This window comes from Canis lupus, chromosome 25 (genome assembly GCF_011100685.1).
Source record: "Canis lupus familiaris isolate Mischka breed German Shepherd chromosome 25, alternate assembly UU_Cfam_GSD_1.0, whole genome shotgun sequence".
In the NCBI taxonomy this organism is placed as follows: domain Eukaryota; kingdom Metazoa; phylum Chordata; class Mammalia; order Carnivora; family Canidae; genus Canis; species Canis lupus.
In genome coordinates, this window is record NC_049246.1 from 34,875,782 (window position 1) to 34,897,773 (window position 21,992).

The following is a 21,992-nucleotide window of genomic DNA, read 5'->3' on the forward strand; positions in this document are numbered from 1 at the left end:
CGCCCCCAAGGCGTCTCCCCGTCCCGGGCTCGCCGCAGGATGTCCTACTTCCCCCGCAGCCCCGGCAGGACAGGGTGCGGCCCGGGCCGCGGGGGGCGGGAGCGCGCGTGGGAAGCGCGAGGCTCCCCCGGGCGCGGGCCGCGGCCCCCCAGGCCCTGCGCGGGGACCGGGGACGGGGACGGGGACCGGGGAGGGGGACGGGGACGGGGACCGGGACGGGGACCGACCCCTGCGCGGCCGCCCGCCCGCCGCCAGGCCCCTCCTCCGCGCCCTCGCCCGGCTCCCCCCGCCCCGCGCCACGTCCCCCGCGCCCCGCCCGGCCGCGAACTCACCGCGCTGGGGGCCGCGGCTCCCGGGACCGTCGGGGCGCCTGGGAGCTCTGTGCGGGGACACGGGGCGCGGTCAGGGCCCGGGGCGCCGGGTTCCCGCGGCAGCCGAGGCCGCCGCCTCCGGAAAAGTTTGCGGCTCGGCCGCAGGAGGGGTGGGGAGGGCAGGGGAGGGGCGGGAGGGGCGGAGGGACGCGGGGTCCTAGAGTCGGCCGCGCAGGAACCCGGGAGGAACAACGCGGGGGGGCGGGGGCGGGGGCGGGGGCGGGGCGGAAGAGTGGAGGCCGGCCCAGGAAACCCGGCCCGGGTAGGTGGGGGTCCCTGCGGACAGGGGGGGCGGGGGCCCCCAGCACCCCGCACCCCGCCGGCCGGCTGACGTGGAGTCGCCTGGAAGGGTTCTTAGGGGTCACTTGGAAAAGTCAACGCCCTGCATTTTATACAGGAGACAGCAGTCCGGGATGAAGTCCGTCCAAGGTCGTGCCGAGCGCGCCGGGGGCGACACCTCCGCTTTGCCTGCCCCTCCCGCCCACGCTCGGAGGCCGTGCGGGGGACTCCGGGTCATCCGGGAGGGGACTGGGGGGCCGGTACCTTCGGGGACGGCTGCCGGGTCTCAATGGCCCGCAGGTCCTTGTCCAGCTCCGCACTCAGCTTGGCCAGCTCTCTCTCCAGCAAGACCTGGGGGCGGATTTATGGGGAGAGACCCGGGCAGCGGGGCGCGGCGGAGGGGTGGAGGGCACGGTGGGGGAGCACTGGTCGCAGGTCAGATGTGAGAAACCCAGGGGGCGGCAGGACGAAGCAAAGCACACTGTGCCTGGGTAAAGGGCAGGCTCGGGGCACAGGGCCAGGCCAGGCTCCCTGCCTGTGGGCCTGCCCAGAGCTGTGTCTCAGGGTGTCAGGATGGCCCATCCACAGCTCCTCGCTGGCCCCTCCCATCTGACCTGGCTCACCCATCCCTACTCCCATGATAGTACCTTAGTACTTCCTGTTGGTGCCTTTTGTCCGTTCACTTCCCTGTTCCAGAGCCTATAGAGCTCCCTATTTCCTCCCTCACCAAGTTGCCGGCGGCTTTCCACAGCCTGTGCTCCACCGGCTTTCCCTCCTTTGCTTCTGCATCTCCCTCACACTGAGCTGGCTGTCTGCCAGAACCAAGCCCTCCCAACTCTTGAGACCTCAGCTCCACCTCCAAGAATACTTCCTGACAAGTCCACACTGACCACTCCTTTCTCTGCTGCTGCTCTGGTCAGGGGACATGTATTCAACACATCTTTGTGGGCAGACTGTATGCCAGGCACTGTCCCAGGTGCTGGGGATACAGAGGCAAACTGTATGGGACTGGAGAGGGTCAGAGCTTTGGGTCTCTGTTTTTGCCCATGGTAACTGGGGCTAACACCACCCCAAAGTCTCCCTCACTCATCCCCCTGCATAGCTGTCTCCCTCCTCCTCCAACCTGTCCTGCAGGACTCACCTCAATGGGCTGGGAGGGCTTCTCAACAGGGTCATCCACTAGTGGTTTCTTGGGCTAAAGGTGGGAAGGGTGAGTCAGAGGGGGTGAACTCACTTTCCAAAATGCACTAGCTAAAGAGTATCTTCACTCTTAGAGGGCCAGGAGGACACTTACCTTCTGTCCAGTTTCTAGTTCTTGCAGAAACTGGTTCCAAGAATCTTCCGTCCAGACATTGTCTGCTTTCTCTTGGCGTTTGGGTACCTGCATGGAAGTAGGTGGGCATCAGCTTAAGCAGAGGGGTACCAGGACACTGTCCAGGCTCAAAAAGCAGGCTTGTAGGCCCCTGCCTCACCTCTATGCCTGCCAGTGCCCTCCTAAGGATTCTGGGCTCTCCTGGCTACATAGGACAGGCCCCAAACTGAAAGGGCATTCATTATCTGTGCTCTTCAGCAGAGGTGTCTGGCCCAAGAGCACAGCAGTGAGGAGAGGATGCCGGGCAGGCTACCTGCTTTGGGGTCTGGTGTAAGGAGGAGGGTGCTCCAGGATTACAGTTGAAGGTACTTCTAGGAAACTCTTCGGAGGGGTTCCAGCTTCTTCTAAAGAAAGGGGAGGACATCTCTTCAAGTTTCCTTTTAGGGAGACTGAGGCATGAGTGAGAACACCACCATCCCCATCCCCCTGCACTATGGGTTCCAGCCTGCGAAAGCACTGTTACATCGAGGAGTTATGAGCTCTAAGTTCAGATGACAGCTCCACCACTTAGCTGTGACCTGTTGGTGAGTTACAGAGCTCTCAGAGCCTCAGATTCAATACCTGTAATATGAGGAGGAGACCCACCTTCATGAGAGTGTGGTGAAGCTCAGGTGAGGGAACACATGTGAGGCACCCAGGAGAAGGCCTAACACATGCATCTGTTCCATGAGTGGCCAGTCCCTTCCCACTGGTTTTGGTGAAATACGCTACATTTGTGTTCAGTCTGAACCCACGCTGTGGCTATGTATGTCTGTGCAGCTTTGATGAAGCTGGTCTTCCTGGCTGTCACAGTCAAGCGGTCTTGCTCACATGCCCAATGGGTGGGATGACATCCTAGTCTGAAAACCAGGATAGAGCAACGGGCCTGCAGCCTTGACTCAGGACCCCGGGCAAACTATTTCTGCTCCCTGAGCCTCAGTTCCCTGGGGGTGCTGGATTCAGTGATGTCATCTGTGAAACCACGCCAGCCACCAAAGCTCCACGCTGTCACGTTTGCCTTCATTCCCCTCCAGGGCTCCTTTCTTGGCTGGCCCAGATGCTCCAGCCTCTGTTGAGTCAGAATGTTTCCACCACTGTACCAAGCTTATCAAATGATGGAATGTCTGACCAGAGGGTCAGGATTTATTGGCTGTAACTATGACTCTATTCTCTATTTTAGCAATAATAATATTAGTAATACCACTGATAATGAGAACAGAACATATTATTCCTAACTTAGGGAAGCTCTAGTCATAACTGAGCCTGTATATTAATAATATCCGTGGCTCAGTTGGTTAAGCATCTGCCTTAGGCTCAAATCACAATCCCAGGGTCCTGGGATCGAACCCTGCATTGGGCTCCCTGCTCAGTGGGAAGCCTGCTCCTCCCTCTCCCTCTGCCTACCCCCCCCCCCCCACACTCATGCTCTGTCTCTCTCAAATAAAGAAAGAAATCTTTTAAAAAATAATAATACGTGGAGATTTGCTATGTGCCTAAACTCTCACAACCACCCTGTCAGGGTCCCCACTTGGCAGATGGCTAAGATTGGTTATGTTGCCCAAGATCACATGGCCAGTGACAGTGTACCAGCTTGAATCTGAACTCTGGGCTCAATCATGAGGTCTTAACCTCTATCTTATTGATGATGCCAAGAGCCACAGGCCAGGTATGGCCATGCTAATGAGGTTAATCCCTTCCTACAAAGGAATAAGAAACTCATGGATTTCATTTTGAGGCAAAGCTCCTGATTCTCAAGGTCTGGTTGAGCACCCCCCACCCCCCCACCCCTCATCCCACCCCAGGACCCCAGCAGCCTGGGCGGGGCTTGTGTGGTTTGTGCAGGGCAAAAGAACTACATTCTTCACTCATGTGGAAGGGTTCCTCACTCATCCTCATCTCCCCTGCCTTTGAGGAAAGTTGGGATCATCTATACCCCTGTTTTCTCCCAGGATTTGGAGTGAATGGCCACAGGTCCACACCTACCCATGGGCCACCCCACTTTCCATCGCATTATGACCTGTGGATCTTTGGCGTGATGAGTTCCTGCTGCCAAACACAAAAGCATCAGAGGCATTCCTGACTGGAAAGGGGTGCTTAAGTCCACCCCTGCCCGCCATTCCCCTTTGGCCCTGGCAGGGAACAAAGAGAGTATCTAGGGTAGGGACCCTAAGAAGGAGCAGCAAACTGTGGAATGGGGTGGGGGGGAAAGGCTGCACTGGCTTTGGCCACCAGGGGGTGCCAGTCCCCTCCAGGAAGCCAGGGCCCCTCTGCAGCCTGTGGGCCCTTTCCCAGGATGGCTCACCCACTCAGAGAAGAGGCCTGGCCCGGCCTGGCAACTGGTCTTTGCTGGGGCCCTGGATGCCTTGAGTCTGTAGAGGCGGCACAGGAGGAAGGCACTGAAGGTGGGAGAAGACAGGCCAGGGGAGGTGAGAGCTGAGCTTGAGGGTACCCAGGTGAGCACTGAAGATTCTGGAACCCACTTCCACACATGCTCTTGGGTGGTTTGTGGGAACAGGGCTGGGGATGCTCTGGACCACTATATGGGAGTTTCGCATCAAGAGCTTTACACTCTTTACTAAATCTTCACAACTCTGGGGGCAAGGAGTATCCCCATTTTACAGATGAGGAGAGAGAAGCCCCGAGAAATCATAGCCAGGGCCAGGACACTCTCAGGAAAGTGAAGCTGAGGCTCTTAACTGCCACCTACTGGGAAATTTGGAGCTCACCGAAAATGGGTATATGAACTTTTCAAGTTGAACTAAGCAACTGGGGAGCCTCAAAGCCAGACATAGCTTGCCACACCACCCCCCTCACCTTTGGGTGATTCCTCAAAGTTCCAGTCCAGCTGCAGGTCTGTGGGAGCAGAAAGGACCAGATCAGAGGTGGGGCAGCAAGCGAGGATGGAGAGCCTTGTGAGGCTGCCTCAGCTGCTCCCAGCCATCCCCCTGCCTACAGCAGGGGCCGAGGGGCTGAGTCAGGGCCTGAAGAATGTCCCGAGGGAGGCAAGGAATTAGGAGGGCAGTTCTCTGGAGGGTTTGAAATGCCTCTGGCAGACTTAGGGCCTGAGTGAGCCAACCCCGGCAGTGGACTTGCCCAAACCCTCCTGCTCCTCCCTCCCTGCATTCCCACACACACCCTAGCCCTGACCTTTGTAAACCTGCCCTCACCATGTCAGGTTGGAGAAATTCCACTTCTCCTTCTCCCTCTTTCCTTTTCCGCACCCCTTCTAAATGCTTGTCCTTCCTCCTGTGCCCAGACCTACTCCTCATGGTGCTCATGACTTTCCTGGGCCTCTTTGGAAAAGCAACTGCCCAACCAACCCACTCGATCCCCTTGGCATGCAGACATGCCACAACAGCACTTGTCTTAAATACAAACCAAAATGCCTCTCTCCAGATCCCATACTGTCCTCCAGCTCCTGGACTATTTTGCTTTCCTTTGCAGCCAACAATTGCCCATAACTAACTCACCGTCTCCAATTCCCCTTTTCGGTTAAGTAGACTTTCAGCCCAATCACCATTGCCCCAACTGCTCTTAAAAAAAAGACCCCAGTGAGGGGCGCCTGGGTGGCTCAGTGGCTGAGTGCCTTTGGCTCAGGTCATGATCCCGGAGTCCCAGCATTGGGCTCCCTGTGGGGATTCTGCCTCTGCCTGTGTCTCTGTTTCTCTCTCTGTGTTCTCTCTGTCTCTCACTAATAAATAAATAAAATCTTAAAAAAAAAAAAAAAAAAAAAGACCCAGTGACCTGCATGTTACCAAATCAAAATACTTGACCCATCAGCAACATCTGTTACAGTAGATCATTCCTCCTTGAAATTCCTTTTCCACTTGGCTTCAGGAAGACAACTCTAGTTTTGCTCCCTGCTGTACCTTCTTAGGCTGCTCAGCTGATGTCTGTTCATCTCTCAAACCTCTGAACATCCAAGTGCCTCAGGGCTCAGTGATTAGGCCTCTGTCTATCTCCCCAGGTGATCCTGTCTAGTCTTCTGGCTTCGAAAACCCCATCTATTGCAGGGATTCACGTTAGAATTAGTTGGGGAGGTTTAAATCAAAATCTCCTTGAGTGAATCCCAGGTACTTCCATCTGCAGCTTAGGCCTCACTGCTGAACTAGAGACTTGCATATAACTGCCTACTTGACATCTCCAATCAGATGGACCTCACTGAAAACTGAATGCCTCTTAGACTGTACCTGCCTCAGTCTTCCTTGAATTTGGAGGCAACATCCTTTGACTTGCTCAGGTTTCAAATCATCCTTGACTTCTTTCCTTCATGCCACATCCAATGTATCAGCAAATTCTCATGACTCTGTCTCCAGATCCCACCAGGCCCGCTGCTACTGACCTGGTTTGAGACACTGCCAGCTTCTAGCCTGGATGAAAGCCAGGTCCCCTAAATGGTCCGCTGTATCCTCCACTGCCTCATCACCCTCCCCCAGCTGGCACCGGAGGGAGCCTTCAGAGCATGTCATTCTTCTGCTCAGAACCTCCCATTGGCTCCTCAGCTCTTATAGAATAAAAGCCAAAGCCCTGATCATGGCCCCAAAGGGCCTCCCTGACCAGATCCCATCACTTTGACTCTGTCTCCCACCAATGCTCCTCTCACTCCAGTCTAGCCTCTTCTTGCTGCTCTGGAACAGGCCAGGTCTGCTTCTGCCTCTGGGTCTCTGCTGCTTCCCCTGGCTCTGCAGGACTGGCTCCTCCTTTCCCTTAGCTCTCTGCTCAGATGCCACCTACAGGGCCTTCCCTGACCAGCCTGTACTGGGCACTGACCTTTCCTTTTTCTCCCTTGCCCTTACCGCCATCTGCCATATTAAATATGTATCTGCTTATTCTCATGCCTTAAGCTTCACTGGGGGCAGTGACATTCTTTTTTATTCCCTGTTTTATCTTCAGCACCTAGTATAGTGCTTGTCACGCAGTTATGTGTTTGATAAATGGTCGGGGACGGATTGGACAAATAAGTGACTGCATGGCAGGACAGAAAGGAGTCTGGAGGCACCTCCCCTTTAGCCTCCCTCCCCTGGCCCCAAGGGCTGGAGCCCACTCAGGCACGGTGTTTTACCTGGCATTTTCCGGTGAATCTGCTGGAACATTCTCCGGTACCAGTCCCTGGGGCTATCAACACTCTGAGATCAGAAAAGACAAAGTCAGGCCGCCCTTTTAATATGAAGCCACGGAAGTTGTTCTTCACAGAGTCCTTTCTCTAGCCACCCTTGAAGCCCCGGTGGGTGGGCTGTTGTGATGGGTCTAATAACAATAACTTCATATAGCATATTACATATGAATGAGGTGTACATAAGGATCTCCCTCAGCGATGATCCCAAGCCCATGAGATTTGGGGTGGTTTCTTTTTTTCTCTTTGCTTTTCTGTATCTCTGATGCTTCTACAACAACTATGTGTTTCTATGTCATGAAAGAATAAATGCAATGACATAGGAGTAGAATGGTGTTTCAAAGCTCCTGCCCCACGGAGCCTGAAAATAGGCCCGGGAGGTATACTACCAACTTCAGTTTCAGATGGAGAACTGGAGGCATGTGGTGGGCTCGAGATAGACATGGCTGTAGAAGACAGGCAGGCCCTGGAGCCTGGGCCCTGGAGCCTTCCATGCCTGCCACAGTGTAAGGCCTTCTCACCCAGAACTCTGCTGGCTTATCCAGCCAGGTCATGCACTCAGCAGCTGTGCCTGGCCCTGGGGCTGTGAACAAAGGGGGTCCCTGCCCAGGTCAGCCCTTATAGCAGGGGCTCTGTACCTCTGAGAACCTGGTGGCAGGGGCATTCTAGATTCCCCTTCCCCCCTACAGACCACTTGTGCAACTCAGACACACAAGAACACCTGTAATTTTATGTGGTTTATGACACCCCCACCAAACTCATCATGGCAGAACCCCTGTTTTAGTCTGAAATGGCTTGGGTGCATTCTTTGCGGCTCCCACTCTAATTCACAGAAGTGGAGCTCAGCGTGGGTCCCCGGGCCCCATCTATCAGTTATCAGTGGCCCGCAGCCCTGGACTCACAGATCGGGGGGCAATAGGCATGCCGGTCTCATCCACAGGCCCGATTCCCTCGTACTTGACCCAACGCTTGTCCTGACGCTTGTTGTCCTTGGTCCACGTAGCTGACCAGTTCTGGGGATGCTGGGAGGCAGGGGTCTTCTGGCTCCCAGAGGGCCGGCTCCCAGGACCTGGCCAGGTCTGATACCAAGCAGGGTCTGTGGGAGTGAGCAGCACCACATTAGCAATCGGCAGGGGCACCCCCTGGACTAGTTTGGGCCTTAGCTCTTCAGAACTTGATCCCATGGGTTCAAAAGTTTCAACATCTTGTTTGTTTGACTTGATGAAGCAGACTCTACAGACTTCCCCATCCCCAGAAGGACCACACGACGTTGTTTATTTTTTAGTTAAAGTGAATGAAAATGGATTTTGTCTTGGGGGGACATCTGTGCCCACATGTGCCCTATCCTTTCCACAGGCTGTCCTAAAAGTCTTCAGAGTGAGGGCTGGGAATCATTACTTGCAGAGAATGCTGGGGATAATCCCAGCTGAGAAGGCAGCAGGGTGTGGCAGACAAGACGCTGGGCTTGAAGGGGATAAAGGATTCAGGTGCCAGCTCTGCCACCTACTGGCTGTGTGACCTGGGGTACGGCAGGCAACCTCTCAGTGCCCCTGCTTCCACTCCTGTAAAAGGAGGATAATCTTGGCAGACATCCAGGAAGAGCTAGTGTGTGTGACCGTGCCCAGCAAGGTGCCTGACACATAGTCACTTGGCTCCTCATAAGGGACAGAAACTCATTCACCAGACATGGCAACTGTGTCCTCAACTCCCCTAGAACCTTCAGCCTCCAAGTCACCAGAGTAATGGCAGAAGGGCTTCGGGGCTGGAACGACCAGGGTTTGAATCTCAGCTCAACCTCTGCAACTGAACATCTCTGAGACTCAGGTTCCTCAGTGGGAAGATGTTGACAATTGTATCTTATCTTTCCAGGACATCAAGGGATTATATGAGATAAAGCTTGTAACATGTCCCACATGTTCCAAGGGTTCAACAAGTTAAATGAATAAACTATTTCACACAGTGCCTGCCTCAGTGGGATGCTCAAGAACGGATGTCTCCCTCCTCAGGAAAGGGGCCTCCCAGGTAGACCTGTACCCAGGAGGTCCTGGGATCTTTTGGATCCCATGGCCCAGACTGGTGTGACTTGCAGGAGCCCAGGAGCTGACAGGCTCTCAGAGCTGCCTTTCCAAACTTCTGCTTGGCTGGTGAGTACAGACCACAGCAGCCCTCAGGGCCTCTCATGGGGTTTGGCCTCGTACTCTTTCTGCAACCAACACATGGTCACATCCCTCCCCCTTCCATCCCCAATCCAAGCTATTCCGCAGCCTGCTAGAGGTCCCGCTGCCTCCCAAGGCTGTGTCCCCTGCACACTTCCTTCCCCTGGCTCAGGGGGGGCAGGGAGAGGGGAAGGCATGCGTCAGCCTGTTCTCTCCCACAGCAGATTTCACACTCACAGCGCTCACATAGAGAAGGGCAGCTAGCTGAATGCAGAGCCCAAGACCTTGAGAGCCCTTCATGCCCCTCCTGACCCCCCTGCCCATCACAGGGTGGTGGCCAGATGGCAGGGAGGCTCTGATCCCCCCAACCCCGACATGGAGCTCCCAGAGCAGGTTTTCCTGAGCAGACCCACCTGGGTGCCGGGAAGCATCTCTCCTCTGGGGGAAGTACCCATTGCACACGGTCCTGGGCGCAGGGTCATGAAACTGGAAATTAAGGGTGTTGGAGCCACCATTCCGGATCACAGGCACCTGTGGGGAGGGGCCAGGAGCAGCAGCTCAGGCCCGAAGGTTCCACAGAGGGGTGGGAAGCATGGATACAGTTTACCCCCTGGGAAGGGCTGGAGGGCCACCCTGACCCCTTAGCAGGTAGCCCATCAGGCTCTCTAGAGCTCCCTCCTGCCCTGTCCCTCCATTCCTCTAATCCTCCTGCTTCCCACCCCTCCGCCTGTCCTTCGAGGTCCCCATCAACTCTGCACCCACAGGAGCCCGCTTCTCACTGTCTCACTCACCCGTGCCCCCCGGGAGGATGACCCTCTGTGGGCCCGGAGATGGCCAGGGATGAAGTCATCCAGGCTCAGCCCAGCGGGGAGGCTGCAAGGCGGGGCCTGCATGCTTGGGTCAAGGTTGGAGGGTTCCGGGTGTGCCAGCTGCTCCTCTGTGCGTCCTCTGCAGGGAAGGAAGGAAGAAGGGAATGACCAGCTGGGCTCAGGCCACCTGTGCCCTCTGGGCTCAACCTTGGGGTCGGGGAGGAGGGGACAGCTGTGGGAGGGGGTCAGGCCAGCTGGGTGGGAGCTCAGGGACCCAGGAAACAGGCTTCTGCGGGCACCGGCCTGCAGGCTGCCCGTGCTGGCTCCCAGAGGCACAATGGGCTGCTTGTTAGGCCGCTGGGCAGGAGCTCCGGGTGGGAGCGGGGGAGGGGGAAGCCAGGCGAGGAGGAGGGGAGGCTGGCCAGGAGTGGGCCTGCTGGACAAAGCCCTGGGCACACGGGCCCGCTGGCCAGCCCCTCTGGGGCTCTCACTGCACAGTGCGGCCTGCTCCCCCAGAGGGAAGGCAGAGGGAACTGGGGCAGCTGGCAGAGGAGGTCCTGGGCATTCAGGACTTTGTTTCAGTTCCCCATGCCTCCTCCAGTCCCTCTGTGAGCATCTGCTTGCCAGCAGGCACCACAAGTTTCTTGGGCTGTGGGAGAGGCCCCAGTGACAGCAAGGACACCCGCCCACAGTCCAACAGGGCCAAGGCGATGGGAGGGGGCGGGGCATTTCCAGGCAGCAGGAACCACTCCTGAGCTCAAAGCAGTATCAGCTCCCTTCTTTGGCCTTCTTCCCTGGGACTGATGCCTCAGAGGGCTCAGGGTGCCAGCGAGGGGTGGGATGGAAAGCAAAGCGGTGCACAGCAACAACGTTGGACTTGCTCTTGGAGACGTGGTGCTGAGTGCCCCCCACTCCTACAGTCCCACTTTCTTTTACACCTCCAGGCTGGTTTTGTTTTTTAAGATTTGTTTTTCAATTAATCTCTTCACCCCCAACTGGGGCTTACACTCACAACCCCAAGATCAAGAGTTGCACATGCTACCAGCTGAGCCAGCCAGGTGCTCCTATCATCTAGGTGGCTTTTTGAACAGAGTGTCTTCCTGGCAGAGGGTCTGGCTGGCCAGCCTGGTCCTTCTGCCCCACGCAAAAGTTACCCCAGGCACCAGGATATGGAGGTGGTCAGGCTGTCCAACAGGGCTTTTCTACCCTGTGCAGAGCATGAGCCTCCTTACCTGTGCAGTTGGACTGGACCAGAGCTGAGCCAACCTCCACTGCTGGGGCTGGACCTATTCTGGTGTCTGTGTTTGAGGTTAGGCTTGTGTGTGTCTGTGGGGTTTGGGGACTCACGAGAAAGCCCAGGGGGCCCAGTGAGGTGCTATGTTTTTGTGTGGGGGGAGTGCAGTGCTGTGAATGTGACTTGTGGGAGATACCATAGGGCTGGGAGGTATGTGAGCAGCATGGAAGCTGTGGGTAGGGAGGGGTGTCAGCTGAATGGTAGTTGGGGGTGGGTGGGTATGCAGTGGGGGTTCATAGGGGAAGCACAAGAGCTATGGACACCAGAGGGGGTGAAGGTACAACAGAGGGCTGTGATTACTCCTGTACCAGTTCCTGCTCAGGCCACAAGGGCTGGAGGGTACAGACAAGGCTGGTGGCAGGTCCCTGTCTCTGTTCTGAGTGGGGATTTCGCCTGACATTTGCAAAGACCCACTGGGGACATAGCTATTCCATGCCCATCCCTGGCTGTGGGGGGAGTGAGGGCTGAGGCTGGAGGAGGGGCAGCTCACCAGCTGGATCCAATTAGGACTCTTACCAAAAGCAAAACATGCAGACACACCCCAGTTCCGGCTGTGCTCCCTCCCCTTGAGAGGGAAATTGAGGCAGGGGAGAGCAGGAGATCCAGAGGCCCGGGGCAGGCTGATTCCTAGCAGCCACCCCTCCCTTCCCAGCTGACTGCTTGTAGCCAAGTTGCGAGGTCAGCATCAGCAGTCCCAGCCATCAGCTGACCCCAGCCTCCTTCCCTCCTCCGGTCCCACCCAGTTCTGCTCAAGAGAACTGCCCCCCCTAGCAGGATGGGTAGGACAGGAGATCCCCCAACACCACTCAACTTTTCAGGGGTTGCTGATCCTTGGTGGTCTAGCTTGCCCTCTCCCACACTGTTGCCTGCGGCAGGCACCCCCCAGAGACAGGGGTGCGTGGGCAAGAGCGGGCTAACTTTTGCTCTCAGTGGCGGAGCCAGGAGAAACTAAAAGCGACTTCTGATAGGGAGACGGGGTCCCAGAGGCATTGGTCCCGCACCCGCAGAGGACAGACAGAGAGGGTGCCAGGAAATTCCTGGGGTCCTCCCATAATTCTGGCAGTCCTTCACCCGAAGGGCTGAAGCTGTGAGGTAGCTCCGCCGCTCGTAGTGGGCAGACTCCTTTCCACCTCCAAGGATGGCCCTGCCCTTGGGGGCTTGGCCCTAGGAGCTTTAGCAGGTATTTTCCAGCCGCAAGTCCACGTGGGCAAGGACAGGATTTCTCGAGTTTTGCCTTTTCCAGATTGAGAGGGGACTCCCACCTCTTTCCCCCCCAGAGCTGCGGACGGGACCCCCGGGGGAGGAGCGCGCGCCCTCCCCGCCTCCTCTCCGCCCCCTCCCCTTCCGGCGCTTACCTTCCCCGGCGAGCAGGTGGCGCGGGCCGAGCACGCCCGGGAGGGCAGGAGCATCTCCGGCCGGCCCCCGCCTGCTGCGGCCGCGGCGGGCCCTCGAGGAGGGCGGGCGGGGAGAAGTCCGGGCCGTGCCGCCCGCCCTCGTGACCGGGTCAGGACGGGCTCCGCGAGGCAGGGCGCCGGAGGAGGACGGGGGGGTCGCCGGGCCCGAGGGCGCGCGGGGCGGGCGGGGGCGAGGGGCGCGCGGGCGGCGCAGCTCGCCTCCCTCCAGTCTGCGCCGCGGGGCCGGCGGGGCGTGCGAGTGCCCTGCGTCGGGGTGCGACGGGGGACGAGGTGGCCCCTGCCGAGGGGGCCGGGCCGGCCGCGGGCGGCGCCGGGAGGGGCCGCCGAGGGTCCCCGGGGAGCCCGCTCCGGTTTCCCAGCTGCCTGCCCGGGCCCCCACCGCAGGGCTGGCGTCGGCCGGGGGGGCGGGGGGGCGAGCGCCACTCAGAGTTTCCAGCGACATTTCCAGCGTGTGGGAAGGGAGCCCTGCACGGCGGAGCCAGGACAGAGGGCAGGGATGATTAAAGATCCCGGGGCAAGCCCGCGGCTGATACCGCGCCGGCAGCTCGGAGACAGGCCCGAGATGCAGACAGGCTGGGGCCGGGATAAGGGCGCCCCGACAAGTGGAGTGGCTCAGCGGACCGAGTTAAGGCCCCGCCGCCTCCTTCCCCTCTTGGGGGAGATTTTGTGCTTTCGTAAGCGCGCGTCCGGGCGTGTGCAAACAAACACACGCACGCAGACGCGCGCGCGCCAGCACATGGGCGGATGCTCACACACGTGCAAGCGCCGCTGAGGGCAGCCTGGGGGAGGAAATCAGCCGTAGGGAGCGGCCCCCTGGGCGTGCCGCGCCCCTGAAGAGGATGAGGGCGGGGTCCCTTTGGCGGGGATGGGGTTACCAGGGTCTTGGTGTTCCCATACACCGTATTTGTTTTGATCTTGCTGCTTTTCCGCTGTTCCCACTGCTCGGACACCAGTCCCAAGAGCCTGCGCCCATTGGCTCCCAAGCCCTCTGGCCCATCTTTCCATCCCCCCCAAGCCTCTGCGTCGGGCGCGGAGCATGGTATAGAATGCCAAGATGCTTCATGAATGTTCACAGCTAATGGGAAAACTGGAGGGCTGCTTCACCCATGGCTTGCCTCTGGGACCCAAGCCCCAAACCAACCAAAATAACAAGTAGTTATTGGGCAATTTTAGATCTATTTTGCGAGGGATCAATGATAATTTATGAAAATATGAAAACATTTATTGCATGTCTACTGGGTGTAAGATTGGTGTCCCAAAGCCACCATGCGCTTAAGGGTGTCTTCCAACCACATCATTCAACTCAGAAGTGGAGAAGGAAGGGAATGAAGAAAAGATGAAAAAAAAAGTTTTTTTTAATCCCATTATTGATGCTGTTAGCTTTATCTTTTCTCAGTTCAGTTAAAAGAGCTATTCCAGTGTGGTGAACCAGCTTGAAACAATACCACATGTGAAGAAGGAAGGAGGCACGTTTAGGTTGTGGAAAAGATTGAGAGAGACAGACATGCTGGCTAGCTTCCAGTGTCTACAGGGTAGACATGTGGAAACGGCCTGGCTGCACTAACAGAGGTGGGACCCTTGGGTGCATACTTGGAAGCTGATCCAAAGTTTCCAAGGAAAAACTTCTAGAATGATTACAGGGGTTCCAAAGCCTACTGATCATTGGGTATCTGTCTAAAAGCAGTGACTGCTCTGAGCAAGGAGCTGGACAAGGTCACCGTTAAGGCCCCTTCCAAGAATCTATGATTATCCAGGAGAGCTGAGGGATGGGGTGCGATGGGTAGCCCTGGCCCACAGAATGCAGCTGCAGAAAGGAGTGTAGGCATTCTGGGACTTCTTGAGGACAGGCAGCAGTGCATTGTCCTACCCCTAAAGCTTGGATACTTACCTACCCACCCTCCGCACCATCCTCTTCCCTCCCTCAGAGATAAAATATATGCCCCTTTCCCCTGTCACCAATTTTTTCCCACCTGTCAGGATCCTTTCGACTAAGAAGGGCCACATCTCTTTCATGTTCTTCCTTGTTCTCCAAAGATGGTGAAGCTGAAGATCTTCCAATTCCAGGAATCCTGGCCATACCCTCTCTCACCAGCAGCGAGCGTCTCTTATTCTCTAGGGCTCTGACCTGGACTCCAAGATAAATATTTAATGTAGATGGTGCAGCTGAGCTGACAAAGGTCCTCACTTCCTGTTTCTCACAAAAGGAGGTAGCAGCCAGGGGCAAGGAGCTGGGGACTGGCTACCAGTTTCATCTCTATGGGAATAGGGAGTCCGGTAAACAGCTTTGTGGGGGGAGGCAGGGTAGGTCCCACACTGGAGACCTGAGCCTTTCTCCTGAGCTGCTCTGACTTCTGCCTACTTAGGCCCAGGCTCTGCTGGGCTTATCACCTCTCTCAGGTCAGAACCTGCTCTGCCCGGGTACCAGTGGAAATCACTCTCCTCTGAGTCTTGAGCCGTGTGCTTGGACCAAGGAAGAGCTACAACAAGATCCCTGCGTAATATTCCCTCGTTGCCATTGGGCCTCATAGCAAAGAGGATGAGAGATTGGTGGGAGCATAGAGCATAAGGAATCTTGACTGATTGCTCCTTTTCTGCACATATTTAGGGAGAAGAATCCCTCCTCTGAAAAGTGGAAGATTAAAGGAGGGGTGGGGAGGGCGCCTGGGTGGCTCAGTTGGTTGAGCATCTGCCTTTGGCTCAGTTCATGATCCCAGGGTCCTACTCAGCAGGGAGTCTGCTTCTCCCTCTCCCTATGCCCTTCCTCCCCATTTGTGGTCTTTCTTTCAAATAAATAAAAGTCCTAAAAATAAAAAAAGTAAAGGGCGGGGGTGAGGAGTAGCAAAGTCCAGAGATGTAGCCAAGAAACAGGTATCTGATCTCTCATCTCCTCCCTCCAGCCTCAGTTCTACTTGCTGATGGCCTAACCCTGAAGACAGCTGGCACGGTTTAGGGAGAGGCTGTCCGAGGTGACCTGGCTGTTGTCAACAACAAAGAGATTCTTTTCATCCCAATGCATTATCTCCTCTGGTGACTCCCTTATCTAACAGGGACGTCCCTCCCTGTGACTCTTCCCCCATCTCTGGCAGTGCCTCCTGTCAGGGGGCTGCCTCTGCCTTCTCAGAGTCACCTGAGCCATAGTAAACACAGTTACATAACTGCTCTGTTTTTCCTAGCTATCTGATCCTGGTCAGCCGTATGCGCCACCCCCCACCCCGCTCCTCAAGCCTGGCACCTTTTGTTCCGGGAATTATCCCCTGGTGGCACCCAAGTCAACAGAGATCTGTCCATGCCCACCACCCTAAGGAATGATTAGTCAAGAGACTCCCAAGAGATGTGACTCTTCACACAGAGCAGGAGAAGAAGCCTGTGGCTGTTCATACAGGAATACAGGTCACTCTGAAAACCAACCTCTGTCACCAAGAAAAAGGATGAATTGAAGAAGCCCTTAAATAGCTTTTTACTGTAAGTGAGCAGAGAATTCAGTTTTATTCCTCAAGTGGGAAAAGGAAGCCAGGGATCCCAGAAGACATACACCTGGAACGCTCATTTCTGGAGAAGTATTTATCTAGTCCTAAGAGTCCGGTATTTGAATGTCACACTCTGAGATCTGCCCTGAGCAGTTAAGTGGCTTTCTGGCCCTGTGCCTCAGTCCTCCCACATTAGGCAAAGGAAGGGCATCTGATTCCTTCTCTTCTTCACAGAGATGAACTCTGGCATATTCTTTAGTTAGGCTTTGAGCAGGTTATTTGTGCTCTCAGAAGAGTGTTCTCTTCCTGCCAGGGGAACTGAGCGAGCAGACCATAATGGAGTGAAAAAATACCCACCACAGGTCAGATATGGTCAGCGCTGGGGCCTGGCGGCCAGGGTGCATGAGTGGACCCTCATGGGCGTGGAGGAGGAGGCTCTCAGGCCTGCCTTGCACACGGCTCTCCATAGCACACACATGATGTAACAGGCATCATATATGCAGGGTTCTCGGAGTCAGTCACATCCCAACCCCAGAGGCTGCAACAGAACTCAATCTTTTGTCCAATTGTCTATGCTGTCTTCAAGGAAGCCTTTACACTGACATCACGCCAGCGACTGTTCTCTCTCCTTTTATAGATGAGCAAACAAGCATCATGTGCACATGGGGTGTCTTTGAGAAGAGCTGAGCTGGACCTCTTTTAGTTCTCAGAAAAGAAAGAAAGAGCAAGTAGCTGTCAGCCCCTTTAGAAAGTAGATTTTATGAGGGAAGGATAAATAAGTGATGACCTCAGAGGGAAAACCCAGCCAAGTTAATTCAGCCACAAAGACGGGCACACAGAGCAGGGGCTGGAAAACTAGGTCTGCATCAACCTTCTTCCCTAGCACAGGTAAACAGATAAGATAAGAGGGCTGATTTGTCGATCAGAGCACGACTTCACGGTGTCTACTGGCCTCCAAACAAAGAATAACCTTGTCTTCCCCTCCTTGAGTTCTATGATGAAACTTCTCCTAAACTGTATCAACATTAAAAAGATTGTCTAATTTGCCATTAAGTTACTAATCTACTGGGTCAAAATTAATTCTTTCTAAAACCTGCATGTCACAATAGAAAACCCAGGAAGACCATATAATTACATACAGCAGGCAAGAAGGTAGAGATTGAATCTACACGTAATGGGAGGTAAATATGAGTTTGCACTTTAGTTCTTAATTTCCAGGATTTTAAATAACTTTTTTCACAGTTCTGGAAATAAGGGCAAACATTGCCTCATTTTACTGATGGTTTAGCTGAGGTATAAGGACATTGCCAAGTCAGGACACTATTTGGATAACAAAGATCCCAAAATGCATACCCAGCTTATTTGAAATTAGGAAGCTGGGCTTGTATTCTGGCCTGTAAATTGCTCTGTGGCCCTTGCTGGGGCTATACTTGCAGTGAAATTACCTTACTCAGGCCTGGCAAGGCCTGGATTTAAGAGGCCTGATGTCTGGCCTCTTCTGCCAGAACTGATAAAATCCTCTGATATATTTGTCCTAAGGACCCTGGGTGCTTTCTCTCCTCTCAATCCTCTACTTATTTTACCTTGTGAATCCACAGCACCTCATGCTATTTTTACTTTGGGGAGGAATCAAAAGGCTGGTCTTATACTTCCTTTTCTTGTCAGTCCAGCCCCATAGTCCATGCCTCTCTGGCTCCTGTGACTTTTCCCAAGATAGAACTCATGCCTATTATTAGGATCATCTGCAATTATTAAGTTACTATAATAAAAATTATTTTTATCTTTTGTAAGATAGATAAAAACTAAAGAAGAAAGACATTCCATTCTTTCTTCCTTTCCTACAAGTAGTGGCCTCTGCCAGAAAAGCCACAGGAGGAGCTGGGACTGGAGCATGAGTTAGTGGTAGGCAGAGTGCCGGGGGAAGAGGGTGGGGCAAGGCAGTAGATTCTGAGTGGGAGAGGCAACACTGCAGTCACCAGAGCCTATTTAAAACTCAAGAAAGGGCTGAAGAGGTAAGGGAAAGAAGAGGTCTTTTTTATTGTGAGGAGATTCCTTTATCAGAGACCAGACATCAAACACCAGACTTTCCTTTGATTTATGGAATTATTAAACGGGTAAGAGCCAAATATAAGTGCCTCTACCAGGAAATAAAGGAAATAAAGACACAGGAAGCCAATAAGGTTATCATTTAATTTTAACAGTGTTTTTTTTTTTAAGATGACTTCCAATTTACAATAAGAAAGTTTTAACAAATTAATTTCTTGATCACAAAAAAGACTTGTTAATTTCTGCCAGTAAATAACATTTCCACCATTTTCTTTCACATAACCAAAAGCAAGATAAAGCAAATAATCTCTCAGCATAGGCAAATGATCCATCATTCAGAAAGGCCTTTTAAAAAATGACATTACCAGCTAATTTATGTCTGACCACCTCATTTAGGAAGCAAAACTGGGATGCTTTCTTGGAAAATGCCTGCTAACATTTCCATTGGGAAAAATACTATTGGTCACAGTGCGCTGAGAAAGGAAAAGTAAGGCATTCATGATGACATCTTCAAAAAGGTTCTCTGACACAAAAAACCTATCTTTATTGCCGCAAATCAAAATCTATGGTAGGCTTCCTCCCTATTACATGCACTTTCAGTTTAACATGCAAAAAAAACCCCCACAAAATGTTATTTGGAAACAGCTATGTTAAGGAAGTGAACGGGATCGGGGCAAGAACTTACAGGAAGGCCGTGTGCATGGCCCTACTTTAGAGTTGCTCAGAGGGATGGTCCACATTCATTGTCCTTGCTTCTTGATCTTAAGCCACCTTGACTTGTCATGAGGGTGTAGAAGAGGGGAAGATGCATAACCCTGTCCCAGACAAAGGTGTTATTTAGCAAGTCTTGCCAAGGTTGCTGGGGCGTGAGGCCAAGGCCTCCCGGGAGGGAATATCCTCGCCAGTATCATCTTTACCTTTGTGACTGCATAGATGAAGGCAGCTAAGCCTGGCCCCATTCACTTTGGCTGGCTAGACATAGGCAGGGCAGGTGATGAGTCTCAGAGTAACACAGGTTCCCTCTTTCACACTCTGGCAACGGCACAAAGCTCTACTGTTAACACAGTTCTCTGCACAACTCAAGAGTAACAGCCCTGTTTTTCGACTACACAACTTTCTTCCTCTATACACATCTGCTCTTTCTTCTGACTTTCCTATGAGTGTTTGATCACACTACTGCTGAAGAGGAATTGTAGCAACATAGTGCTTTGGAACTACCCTCCAGGTCATTCAGACCCTCCTCTGGCTCTTGATGAGGTCTCCCAGGCTGCCCTCTACTCCCTCTTATAGAGGCTTTGGGAAAGATGTGGACCAGGTGCCAAACAAGATGGTATCCATCACTATAACCACAAATGATTTAGGAAATTGGAACCTCATTCCCAAACTGGGGCTGTGGGTTTACCTTTCCTCTGAAATTGTTTCTGCCTAGGTATAAAAAGCTGAATAATGTCTGAAAAACACTTAGGTTCCACTGTTACTATAACAACTACAATAAATATTGGGGATTCTAGAGTGATGTCTTAACAAGTCTTTATGGGTTCAGAAATAATTTTCAATATAAAAACTGGAGAAAAAACCTGATAATTAATATGAAGAAAAAGTTTATAAATTAGTCAATCTGGGGCAAGTTCTTCCTAAACCATTTTAACTTAGTTAATTCTAAAGAGCTTGAATTTTATATTTATAGATAAAATAGTCAAAAATTCTGGCAATCAGCTACACTATATACATAAAACAGGAGGGTGGAGGGAAGCGATTTTAGCCTTATTCCTTCTGAGAGGCTGGACAGACTCTTTAGTAATGACCATGTAAGCCCAGCTATATATCATGTAAGCATGGTTTATATTATTTTTCTTATGAAGAGCAGCTGCCTCAAACTTTGTATTTTAAAATTACTGAGAAGAGGATATATGGGACAATGACAAAGCCGAAAGGCCCCAAAGTTATCCGATTTTAAGAAATCCCACCCTTGCTCCTTAATGACATTGAATAATAATATTCTGTTGGCAAAACAAATAAAAGGATTTTTCTTTTCCTATTTTGAACAGTGTCAGGAAGTCATACCTAAGTTATTAGGATAAGTTATTAGGATGTCTGTCTGCTATTGACAAGAACTTGCTTCACTGAATTGCAACTGTTTGTGTAGGAACAGAAAAGACAATGTAAATATAGATAGAAGTATAGGAGAAATACTGATATTCCCAGAGAGTCTGATTCTTCTACCCCTGCACAAGGAGCCAGATCAAGCCCATCGGAGGGCGATTCACAATTTTCACTTTGCAGTTTGCAGGTCAGTATCCAGTCACAAAAGGCCAGTGAAACAGCAATGTCTGTCCTTATTAACCAAGTGTTTGCCTTGAGGTTTTAAAAGAAAACTGAGGCTGCTTTTGTTTTAGCATGCCATTAAACACACACGCACACACACCCTTGGCTTATTGGGTTGTTTTAGCTCTAAATATTCAGAACACAGAGATTTAAAAAGGATGTATATTTTAAGCTTGTGTTAGATGAGTTTTTACATTTTTATTAAAAAAAAAAGTCATCTGATCAGTTTGAAATTTCCTATGATGCAGATGTAAAAAAAAGTCAGAAAAACTGGTCCTTGGGAAGCATCAGTTTTTAAATGATATTTCAGTAAAATATACAAAAACTTACTATATTTCAGTAAAATAGACATGTCCTCCAACATGTCTAGGGAACGGATGTAAGAAGTGGGTTTTTTCCCTCCTAGATGAGAGGAATTGAAGAAAATAAGGTCTCTATGGATCTTAAAGTAGAGAACAAGAGAAAAGTATTTTTAGTATCTTTAAAACATGTGGGGGTAAGATTTAATAAAATAGAAGAGGCTTTGAAAATGGAGATACAGCAGAGCTCTGACAGCAGTTAAAGTGTTTGAAATGATGGCCTAAGGGAAACCCAGAACAGGTAACCAGCCATCCTGGGAGCTACTGTTTAGATTAAAATATTTGAAAACATATTAAATACCCTCCAATGTAAGGGATGCCTGAGTGGCTCAGTGGCTGAGCGTCTGCCTTTGGCTCAGGGTGTGATCTTGGAGTCCCAGGATCGAGTCCTACATCAGGCTCCCTGCATGGAGCCTGCTTCTCCTTCTGCCTGTCTCTGCTTCTCTCTCTGTGTCTCTCATGAATAAATAAATAAAATCTTTGAAAACAAACAAACCCTCCAATGAAGCCTAAAGTGAAGAAAAAGTACTGTTATCAGTCTTTATTACTATCACTTTATCACAGTCTGTTACCACTATCTATAGATATCACTATCCATAGATGTAATCTATAGATATCTAGATAGTGATAGACCTATCATAATCTATCTGGTAGGTAGATAGATCCTCAAGGCTCAGGCCTTCTAAACCCATCTTGAGTCATAGGTGCAAATACAGATGAAAGTATAGATTGTTGGTCTTACTTTCAGAAGCTACCTGTATCACACAGACACACATTTATACGCAATTTTCTAAACTGTTGAAACACACACCCCAACTTTCTACAGAACTAAGAAATATCTTTGCCTTTAGAACTCAACAGAATTTGAATTTTCAAACCTAACTTCCTTGTCACTTTGTTATAAACTCACTCTTACTTTCTTGAATCATCACTTCCTATCTTTCTGGCTGATCCCTTAACAGCTAACAGGGTACCTGTAAAATACATCCCTTTTTTTTTTTTTTTTC

At 52.4% G+C, this 21,992-nt stretch overlaps 1 protein-coding gene across 14 annotated transcripts in view; it reads right to left on the bottom strand.

Moving 5' to 3' along the window:
- SORBS3 (sorbin and SH3 domain containing 3) overlaps positions 1–19,899 on the bottom strand; it is a 28,648-nt gene extending 8,749 nt beyond the window's left edge. Inside the window, exons 1-16 of one of the 14 annotated variants that reach the window (XM_038573827.1) lie at positions 19,704–19,773; positions 19,219–19,333; positions 18,987–19,116; positions 14,759–14,913; positions 10,062–10,218; positions 9,684–9,801; positions 8,017–8,210; positions 7,064–7,127; positions 4,816–4,854; positions 4,304–4,397; positions 3,985–4,047; positions 2,276–2,366; positions 1,945–2,031; positions 1,792–1,845; positions 915–1,001; positions 333–379 (exon numbers count right to left, since the gene is read on the bottom strand). In XM_038573827.1, the coding sequence (XP_038429755.1) occupies positions 333–379; positions 915–1,001; positions 1,792–1,845; positions 1,945–2,031; positions 2,276–2,366; positions 3,985–4,047; positions 4,304–4,397; positions 4,816–4,854; positions 7,064–7,127; positions 8,017–8,210; positions 9,684–9,801; positions 10,062–10,218; positions 14,759–14,865 (1,202 nt within the window). In that variant the 5' untranslated portion in view covers positions 14,866–14,913; positions 18,987–19,116; positions 19,219–19,333; positions 19,704–19,773. Of the gene's footprint in view, positions 1–227; positions 247–332; positions 380–914; positions 1,002–1,791; positions 1,846–1,944; positions 2,032–2,275; positions 2,367–3,984; positions 4,048–4,303; positions 4,398–4,815; positions 4,855–7,063; positions 7,128–8,016; positions 8,211–9,683; positions 9,802–10,061; positions 10,219–12,728; positions 12,884–14,758; positions 14,914–18,986 lie in introns of those variants that run through there. The other 13 variants (XM_038573833.1, XM_038573832.1, XM_038573831.1 and 10 more) reach the window with 13 other exon arrangements.
- Positions 19,900–21,992: the final 2,093 nt, after the last annotated feature.